The sequence below is a fragment of the Mus pahari genome, chromosome X, assembly GCF_900095145.1.
Source record: "Mus pahari chromosome X, PAHARI_EIJ_v1.1, whole genome shotgun sequence".
Classification (NCBI taxonomy): domain Eukaryota; kingdom Metazoa; phylum Chordata; class Mammalia; order Rodentia; family Muridae; genus Mus; species Mus pahari.
In genome coordinates, this window is record NC_034613.1 from 30,101,468 (window position 1) to 30,112,431 (window position 10,964).

The window sequence follows — 10,964 nt, forward strand, 5'->3', positions numbered from 1 at the left end:
TCATCTACCCTTCCAAATTCAAGAATAATGGAGAGTATGTATTGGATTGATTAAAGGCAAGCTGGTAGAGCACAAAAGTCAGATCTCTGTGACTAATACAAGGCAAATGCTCTAAGCCTCAAGCTTCTTAAGAGGAGCAGGATATATAATGCTAAATGGTAAGGTCTGTGGAGGCAGACGAACCTGAACTCAGATATCCGCTTGGCCACTAACTTCAATGCTTCAGTGACCTCACTTCTGTAAACTGGGAATAATTTGAAAGCTCAGAATCACTGTCCTGAACGACACAATGTGGGTCAGGAGCTTAGCACTGGAGCAGGTCATTGAAACTAGAGTTGCTATCAGGTGGTGGTGGTGCACACCTTTAATCTCAGCACCGGGCGGGTGTGGGAGGTGGGGCAGAAGAATCTCTGTGAAAGTTTGAGGCCATCCAGAGCTACATAGTGAGACTTTGTATTGAGAAAAGAAACTAGAGTTGCTTTGCTGTTTAAAAAAAAAATGTTTTTTTTTTGGGGGGGGGGGGAAGGCAGTTGATTTCCATGCCACCATTTCCATTTGATCAGTTGTAACACAGACCTTTAATCCTAGCGGAGTCACATGGATCTCTGTGAGGGTAATGCCAGAGCAAGTTCCAGGACAGTCAGTGTTCCATGGAGAAACCATTTCAAGGGAAAACAAGCGAAAACACTGTGTACCAAAACTTGTTCATTGTGCATACCTCTTGAAACAAAGTGATCCAAATTTACAGTGTCTTAAATATACATAAACAATAAAAGTAATGGAAAAGAGGAAATATTTCCTCCGAGTTCTAAAGAGAGTAGTGCTTTCAGGGATTACACACACTGAACTTAAAGGGTGATCCTTCAAGTTGACTTAGATCCATAGGAACCCTTACAGACAATATACATGGAGTATTCTTGCTAGCTGCACTTGTAAGTCTTGAATTGTGAATACATTCAATAAAGGAAATGAAACAAGAAATATTCTGTTGAGACGCCCCTCCCCTAACCAGTCCCACAAAGCCTGTGTAGAGCCACTTTTCCAACTAAAGTTGTATATGGTAGTGCTGCCTATAACATCAGTACCCAGGAGTTAGAAGCAGGAGGTTCAGGAGTTCAAAGCCCCAGCCTGGGTTATATGTGATCATGTCTCAGAAAAAAAAAAAAAAACCAGCAGATGGGGATAAAACATGGAGCAATCACAAAATGAAACACTAACATTTAAGAACAACTGAGAGACAGTACTAAATTCCTTCTCCCAATACCCAAGTTAATGTAAACAGTAAGAAATATATGTATTATCGAATGCAGTCATCCAAGTGAGAAGACAAAGGGCTTTTGTAAGGAATTTAAGGGACCTTTCATCTCCTCTCCAACCCCTGTTGGAAAGCATCTATTCAGAATGAACTTCAGTAATGAGTACAGGTCATTGGTATCCACAAACATTTATTAAGTTCTTCAAATTGTTTTTTTTTTAAGATTTATTCATTTATTATATGTAAGTACACTGTAGCTGTCTTCAGACACTCCAGAAGAGGGAGTCAGATCTTGTTAAGGATGGTTGTGAGCCACCATGTGGTTGCTGGGATTTGAACTCTTGACCTTTGGATGTGCAGTCGGGTGCTCTTACCTGCTGAGCCATCTCACCAGCCCTCAACTTGTTGATGTATGCATTTTGCTCTGGGTATTTTCTTGGTATTTTCATGAATATGTAGGCCCTCATATTTGAATTGTCTATTTTTTTAACAAATCGGGTTTTCATTCTTTTTTTTTAAGATTTATTTATTTTATATATGTGAGTACACTGTAGCTGTTTTCAGACACACCAGAAGAGAGCATCAGATCCCATTACAGATGGTTGTGAGTCACCATGTGGTCGCTGGGAATTGAACTCAGGTCCTCTGGAAGAGCAGACAGTGCTCTTAACCACTGAGCCATTTTTGCATCCCCGTGAATTGTCTATTTTAAAGGTTCTAGTAGTTACCTTATAATGGGACTTGAGTCAAGTTGCACTTTTAAGATCATGATTTGTGCTGTCATGTCAAAAGAAAAGTATTAGAGCTGGGCCGTGGTGGCGCACGCCTTTAATCCCAGCGCTCGGGAGGCAGGCAGGCGGATTTCTGAGTTCGAGGCCAGCCTGGTCTACAAAATGAGTTCCAGGGCAGTCAGGGCTATACAGAGAAACCCTGTCTCGAAAAAGAAAGAGAAAGAAAGAAAGAAAGAAAGAAAGAAAGAAAGAAAGAAAGAAAGAAAGAAAGAAAGAAAGAAAGAAAGAAAGAAAGAAAGATATTTAAAGCTATAAATCAATCTAAGCTCTTAAGGCTGTGTACACAGAATAAAAATGAGGTTATCCATGGTGGCATGGGATGTATCACCTTTATTAGCGTTAATGTATCAATCTAAAATCACACATATGAGATCAAACAAGGATACCACAGTATACTTTATTTTCCCTGGACCCATTAGTTCCTTAAACGGACAAATCCAAAACTTGAAAGAACAGCAAGCATCAGTTCTCCCAAAGAGGATTAGGTAGAAAATGATTCACCGTTCGTGAGTTCAAAGTCTTAGTCTGATCCACTGTTATATTGGTATAACATGAACTCACAAAGAAAAGCTAATTGAACACCAACTCAGTTCATAGACTTTGAACTTCACTGGAATTGAAGCAACTTTTTTAACCTCCTATGATTTTGTATTTCTATGCTCAGAGAATAAAAGACACATCTGCTAATTGACTAAGATAAAGCCAAAACAGCTAATGAAGAATTAGTTACATTGGTTTCCAGCTCAACAAGTAGAAAGCTTTTGAATATACCCATATTTTTGGAATCTCTCTGAATATTCAAGTCATATACTTAGCAAGCCAAAAAGTCCATTTAATTAATTAGGCTTCGAGATAATATCCAAAATATATATTGAAAGGAAGTCACTGTTCTTTACAGTACAGGCATTTTGGCTAAATGACTTTTGCTAAATAACAAATAAGCAGAAGCCTTTGGAGGGCGTTTTGTTAAAAGCCGTTCTGTATCTATCAGAGTAAATGGAGCACTTGACTCTGCTGAAGGAGAGGGATTGAGTTACCCAGAATTCTACACAGTTGGGCATCTCTGCTTTTGAGATAGACAGAGATAAGATAGTAGGAAAGCATCTTGGCAAACCTGCTTTCTTTTTAACAGGATTTCAGAACTGCAGTTAATGGTATAATACCCCGGCAGCAGCTTGTGGCAGCAGCACAGTGGTGAGCAGCTGCAGTATGCTGAGAGGTAGCTTGGGATTTGATCCTGGGATCTGCTATCAAACTAACATCACTTATCCCAGTGGTCTTCAACCTTCCTAATGCTGCAACCCTTTCTGTTGACACCCCCCCCCCGAATCCCGAAACATTTTTGTTGCCACTTCATAACTAATTTTGCTACTGTTACAGATTGTAATGTAAATATTTTTGGAGACAGGGGTTTGTTAATGGGGTCAAAACCCAGAGGTTGAGAACCACTGACTTGGACTTAAGATTAATATTTTAGGCTTAATTAAAATCTCTGAAGTGAAAACAGATCTTTGGACTCTTCAGTTCTCAGTAGAGAGAAAGTAGCTTGAGAAAAGTCAACATCTGCCTCGTGCTAATATCAGGTGTGCAAAGCTGGCATGAACATGCACATCATTAAACATCCAAAGTAACTCAGTGGCTAAAGAATCCAACAAACACAGGAGAAGTAGTGTCTAGGACCTTACTCCAGAAGCCACAGGCACTTGTGGCCCCTACCGGGATACAAGTCTCTATCAAGATCAATACATTTGTAAGATCATCCCAGGTGAGCTTTGGTTGGGCAGCCACCTGACAGATGACATGTCAGCGTCCACTAGATTCGACAGTTAGCACTTGGTACTGGGAGAGGAAAAAGTCAATGCATTAGAAATATCAATTTTTGAACTCACTGAGGCACAAAAAGTATACAGAAGGGTTTTTCTTTTTGTTAGTGCAGGATAAATTAACTTTCTGAACAAGTTAAAGCTGGGAAACAATTCTAAATTATACCCTTAAAAAAACATAGCCCATTCTAAATCAACACCTTAAAAAATACGAACAATATTGCTTCATCTTGCAGTAGAAATATCAGGTTTAATATAATCAATACATCCCAAACTGCCAAAGACAAAAAAATAAACAAACAATTCTTTCTTGAAATATAGTAGCTCTGAAAGTAATGGAGAAATAGGCAGAATTTTCTGTTGAGTGTAGTTTGTTTTAAATGCTACTTTTAAGTTGTGAGGCTGGAACCCAGAATTTCACATATGCATGCAGTATCACTGGGTTACATCCCAGACCTCTTTTTATTTTTGGTTGTGAGCCTAGCCTTCAATGACTGAGCCATCTCTCCAGCCCCGAGACCCCTTTCTAAAGTAACAAAATTACACAGATTTAAACAATTCTCCTTAGAAGGTGTAGAAAGTCATTCCTTTTATGAGCTAAATTTTATGTTTATTTCCAAAGAAGATGAACTCATTATGTTTCAAAACTTATTTCGGGAAGCAAGTGACATTCTCTTTCAGTTCTGATTTTGCAAGTAACATTAAAGTAGCAAAATACAACTAACTGCAACATATAAAATTATACTTCAGTAGAAATGCTTCCAAAATTGGATCCAGATGCTTAAAATTATTTACTTTAAAAAGACAGTCTAAGTTGTAAGTTTTCTTTAAATTACACCTTAATGAACAGAGAAGAAAATGACAGAAATAAAGACTGGTCCTAATCCATTTTTAAAGTTCTACTCATGCCCAAGCCAGCTTGCAACTCACTGAAGTCAGTCTGTGAATCCGATTTATCACACAGCGATTCTTGGCTTTTGGCCAATGGAAGCACTAGACTGGTTTGATTAAACAGATTGATAACCAGTACGACTTTTCCGTCTTCCAATCATGTAAGATATAAACACAGCAATTATAAGGAAACCCAAGGCCACACCCACTGCAACAGGAATAAGAAAGTTGAGGTCAGAGTCAGCAGCACATTCTTCAGCTGTTAGAAAAGAACAGACAGACAGCGGAGAAAGCAAATTAGTAAAGAATACAATGAGAGAGAAAGAAGCAAACATGAAGCATTGAGAGCAGAGACACAATGCTATCATTTTCTTGGGAGGTATTTATTACTCTTTCTCAACATCCACCTGAACATTTCACAGCAAGATCATTGTTTCTTAACGTTTCATGTAAAAAAAAAAAAAAAAAAGTTCTCACTACAGAAAGGGAAAGTGGGAAAAGGTTCAAATTCTGAATTAAGTTTATACAATACTGAGTTATAGTATTAGCTTATACAACTTCAGAGTTGCCTGATGTCATTAGGGAAATCACTGCCTCTGCATCTCCTCTTCCTTCCCCCACCACATCTAGACTTTGTGGGAAAGAGAAGCTAGCTCAGTGCTGGAGTGCTTGTCTAGCATATGCCTCAGGCTCTTGGGGTCCATACCAAGCACATGGGGGGGGGGACTTCTAAACAAGTAAAAGACAGGATCAACATGGGTTACAGCTTTTTAAAGATTAATTTATTTGATCTTATTATGCAAGTATTTCGCTTATGTGTATGGCTATAGACCACATGCATTTAGTGCCCTGGAGGCCAGAAGAGGGCATCTGATCCTGTAACTTAAGTTACAGGTGGGTGCTGGGAGTCAAACCCAGGTCCTCCACAAGACCAACAAATAAATATGCTTAGTAATCTCTCCAGCTAATTTTTTTTTCTTCACATAGGCATTAGGTAGCTCACGGGTTACAAGCAATTCTTTCCAACTAACTGATGGCCGTGATGAAGAATAGCAGCATCAAAGGCATGCGAGTCCATCCCATGGAATCCCCAAAGCACAGCATGAGCAATGTGTACACTAAGCTCTGACTCAAGACATTACTGAATTGGAAATCAGACTCTGAAGTAATAACTAACTTAAGGAAACTGAAAAGTTATCTAAACTGGGCCTCCCTTCCTGCCACTAATGCTTACATATCTAGTACTTCAGAATTAAATATACTTTAAAGTACCTGGGCCACAGCAAGTGAGCCACAATTACTCAGTCCCTTCCCTTTCCCTCCTGTGTGTATGATCCAAAGAGGCTTGAGTTTTGACAACAGGAATCCTAACAGTTGTGTCTTAGTGGACGACTGAGACGGCCTGTATTCATGATTTCAAAATGACTGAAGCAAGTCAGCTCTCAAAGTGCTGACCTTTGGACTCAGGAGTTCAAGTTTTAATCAATCAACATTTTGCTATTGAGCGATTACATTTTATTGAGATTTTAATCCAGATACTAATGGTTTCATTGTTGCTGAGCAATGAGGAGGTCAGGTCCCTTTTCACACAGCTCTGGACTTAAGGAGTACCTAATCACTAAGGTCTTTTCAGTACAAGGCTAGAGCCATGAACAAGTTATAATGTTTTGTGGTATCTGAGATTTTCCCTCACACTTTTGTCATTCACACAAATGTTGTCATGGTTCTGAAAACATAATGTCGATTTCAATAACTACAATTAGCCTATTTTTTTTTTTTGGAGGACTACTGTTTTCCAGAAAGCTCCTTAACAGACACTGACAGCTGAATACCTAAACACATTTTCACTGTTAATTAGTACGTGACAGAAACTCTGAGCAAGCCAATATACACATTAAAATGAAGTAATGATCATTTCAGTATGTACATGGTCTCATCTGTTAAATCCCTTCATTTATTTATGTATTCCATCAGCACTTCACTTGTACCAGGAAAATGTTTCAATCTGAACTGTCTGCCTAGCTCATTTGGATGCCAGCAGCATCTTTCTCCACCCCTCTCAGAGCTGTGCCCCACAGCGGCTGTCTTGGAGAAGCAAGAGCATAACCGCTGTGCTTCATTGCCTCCCTTCTGAGATTGCTGTTAGCTTACATTTCATAAGTACCAGTCTGATGACAACACTAAATAGATTTTAATGCTCCAGAGATCAACAAGATGAGGTAGAGAAACACAACACAATCTGTCCTAATTAGTTCATAGAATCCTCTATCCTTCAGTGCTAACCAGGCATCCAAAGAGGACGAGAGCGAGGGGAACGGTTAACTCTTTGAATCCCTTCAGTCTATACTGCTAAAAAAGAAACATTTTCTTAAAAGCCCAGGATGGGCATGCTAACACATGCCTGTGACCTTAGCATTTAGCCAGTCAAGACAGATAGATCTCTGAGCTTGAATCCAGCCCGGACAACATAGCAACTACCAGATCAGCCAGAGCTACAGAAAGATTCTTTTAACACCACCCCTTCTCCCCTTTAAAAAAATAAAAACTCTTGTAATTAAGAAGCCAGTCTGAGCTCTGTTATAATCTCCTGAGCCTGTTTTTAACCTATGGAAAAAAAATCACAAGTTTGAGAATCAATTTCATATTTAACTTGAACTCAAAAGGCATCAAGTCATAACCTTTTAAAAATGTAATACTTAGCTGGGTGGTGATAGCACACACCTTCATTTCAGCACTCAGGAGGCAGAAGCAGGTGGATCTCTGTGAGTTCAAGGCCAGCATGGTCTAAAGAGTGACTTCCAGGACAAGGGCTACACAGAGAAACCCTGTTTCAAAAAACCAACCAAACATACAAACAAACACCCTCTGGTTCCTCTTCAGTTCTTATTTAAAAAAAAATTAAATTAAATTAAATTAAAAAAAACCTGGAGGGCCCTAAGGACTCTCTACTTCATCCCTCCAGAAAGCAAGTCTGCGCGGATCTGAGGTACTTTAAGTATATGCAAAGGCCAGTAGCGGTGAGTTTAAATTAGGACAGCTGTTACAAACTGAAACAGAACACCAGTGGTGAAGCAGTGTTTATTAATTCCAGTAAGATACAACTCCATACGTCTTTTCTTATAATGGGCATGTTAAGAAGTTTAAGGCATCTTAGGTTAGGATCCCAATTTGGCCAAAGCTTCTTAAGACAGACCTTAAAACATTGCACATGTGTGTTTGTTTTCTTTTCTTTTTAAAGCTAATCTGCATTTTAAGCAGATCAGAGAAAAAAATTTTCAAAAAAAAAAAAAAAGACTTATCTCCAACTGCAGGGACTGATTTCTGAATGAAAGTTCCAAGGTGTCTGTCTTAAGTAGCAAAGTGCTTCATACACTGACAGGTAAGACAACTTTGTGGGGTTTTTTTGTATGTATGTATTTTGTATTATAACCAATCAGATTGCAGGTACTAAAATTGCTCATATCCAGTATGATGGCGCTTGAGACCAATAAAGTATGCCAGCAACACTAGAATAAGTACTCCTCCCAGAGCTGCTCCCACCGCTATGGGCACAAGGAAGTTGTCTTCATCTGCACTGCAGTCTTGAGCTGGATGTGGAGAAAGGACAATTGAGAACAGAAACAATGGCATTTCATATGGCTCAATTTTAACTTAAAATGACAGCCCTTCCCCCTGCATACAGATGTTTACATCAAAATAGCAAGTCATTGGCATTCATTATCAGTAGTGAGATATGATATTTTATGAGATGTTGCCCCAAAAGTTTTTTTTCAAACAAAAAACAAAACAAAAAACAAAAAAACCAAGTACTTCTATGCAGTTCCCCTTCATAAAAAGCAGTCGTTGGGGGAAAAATATGTATAGTGATCACAAACTCCCAGGCTTCTTACAGAAATTTGCTTTCCCTTGATCAGCCTGGAGCTTCCAGAACTAACTATGACATTGACTCCTCGATGTTAGAGAGTACTAACTCACCAAATAAACACCTATATAAAGCAGACACAGAACTCAATGCATAGGATGTGAGTTCACTTAGTAATAAGGAAAGATGATTAATCTGGCCCTGCTGGCTTCATGCTGCTTATGTAGTTGAGGAAAAGGGGGGTATTTATTCACTACTGGTAGGAATGTTCTAGTTTAGCAACCATGGAAATCAGTATTAAGTTTCCGAAAGAAAGAAAGAAAGAAAGAAAGAAAGAAAGAAAGAAAGAAAGAAAGAAAGAAAGAAAAGGGGAGGGGGGAGGAGAGGGGAGAGGAGAAGAGAAGAGAAGAGAAGAGAAGAGAAGAGAAGAGAAGAGAAGAGAAGAGAAGAGAAGAGAAGAGAAGAGAAGAGAAGAGAAGAGAAGAGAAGAGNAAGAGAAGAGAAGAGAAGAGAAGAGAAGAGAAGAGAAGAGAAGAGAAGAGAAGAGAAGAGAAGAGAAGAGAAGAGAAGAGAAGAGAAGAATCTGGAAAAGGGACAAGTCAGGAAGGAGATGTGTTGATAGGAATGGGAGGGAAATAAAAGGTGAGAGAGTTCTGATGAGAATACAATATATAGGTAGATCAAATTTTCAAAGAAACAAAATCTGAAAAATTAAAGAGACACACCATGTGTATATATATATATATATATATATATATATATATATTATATCAATCCAGGAATTCCAATACTACTTATGTATCCAGAGAAAATAATTTAGTATCTCAAGACAAAACAAAAGCTTTAATAATAGAATTACCTTATAAGCAAGCTATCCCACTCCTGAGTAGGCATCCAACAAATGAAATCGAGGTCAGAGATACTTGTACATCTACATCTACTACAGCGCCAGTCACAAGATATATCAAGACCTAACCCAGATGTCCAACAAGAAAATAGATAAGGAAACTGAATACACACACACACACACACACACACACACACACACACACACATATATGACCATAAAGAAAAGCGCAATTGTGTCATTTGCTGGAAAAACTGCAACTGAAGTTATGTTAACCATTATGTTAATCAAAATAAGCCAGACTAACACAAATATCAGTTTTTATATGTAGATTTAAATGTGTGTATAAATACAAAGGAAAACATGAGAGGGGTAAAAGAGCTTCTAAAGAGGAAGGAAATAGTACAGATGTGATATATAAAGGTTTCACAATGACCTGAAAGCAGCAGAGGCTATTTGTCAAGAAGGGATCAGCAAGAGGAAAGAAAGGACAGGGAAGGTACTGGGGAAGATATATATATATATCATATATATTGAATGATATAATAAAACGCTGTGTGATAACATAAAAAATAAGATATGTGTGTGAGTCAAGATATGGTGTGAGTCAAAACACAGAAATCAGTAGTTACAAATTCAAGATGTGCTATGGTGGGCGAGCAATACACAAAGTATCATGGAAGTATTTCAGAGACTCAGTCAATGGGGAGACCACAGATCCATTTAGAAGGTAAAATGGGCAAAAATGGATGTGAGGAGTTTAACGGGCTGCAATAACAGGATACTTTCCAATTCCACCCTTCAGTGGTTATGCACACTGGTGCCCTTCACCATGATGGTAATCCAAAAGAAAGAAATGTGAATTTTAGTTGTGTTGCATTTGTAGTTACTGAAGATAAGTGAGATAGATCATAAAAGGGGATATGTAGAAAAGGGAGATACTCAGTTTGGAGTTGAATTTAAGATGTCTGTGTCCCGAGCTATACCATTCATGAGTACATACCTAAAGGGGTCTATCCTACCACAAATACCTGTCCATCTGTATTTATTGCTGCACTATACGTAGTAGTAGACTAATTCACAGTAGGAAACAGCCTAGATGTCTACAAAAAGTTGACTAGATAAAGAAAATGTGGTGCATATATACAATAGCATTTTATTTGGTTATAAATAAAAATGATTCCATTTTAAGTTAAATTAATCCAACTAATATTAGCATGTTGAGCAAAATAAGGAAGACTCAAAGACAAATACCCCAATTTCTCTGATACTCAGATACTGTATTTTAGTTTGTATGTAGTCATGAAACTAGACTGAGAGACGAAGAAAAGAATTTTTAAGGGAGGAGTGCAAAACATGTAACATGAAAGCAGGAGAGGGGGAGGGGAAAGCAGCAGCAAGAATGGGTATGGGTATGTGGGAAACCATCATAATGTAATAGTCTGTGTAGCTTTTTTTTTTTTTTTTTTTTTTTTTTTCGAGACAGTTTACCAAT

The 10,964-nt window shown here is 38.3% G+C and overlaps 1 protein-coding gene across 4 annotated transcripts in view; it reads right to left on the reverse strand.

The window, feature by feature from the left end:
• Nucleotides 1-2,357: 2,357 nt before the first annotated feature.
• The window catches only part of Lamp2 (lysosomal associated membrane protein 2), a 50,347-nt gene continuing 41,740 nt past the window's right edge, over nucleotides 2,358-10,964 (reverse strand). For 2 of the 4 annotated variants that reach the window (XM_021187918.2, XM_029534029.1), the window contains exon 9: nucleotides 7,822-8,347. In XM_021187918.2, the coding sequence (XP_021043577.1) occupies nucleotides 8,208-8,347 (140 nt within the window). In that variant the 3' untranslated portion in view covers nucleotides 7,822-8,207. Of the gene's footprint in view, nucleotides 5,020-7,821; nucleotides 8,348-10,964 lie in introns of those variants that run through there. The other 2 variants (XM_021187916.2, XM_029534027.1) reach the window with 2 other exon arrangements.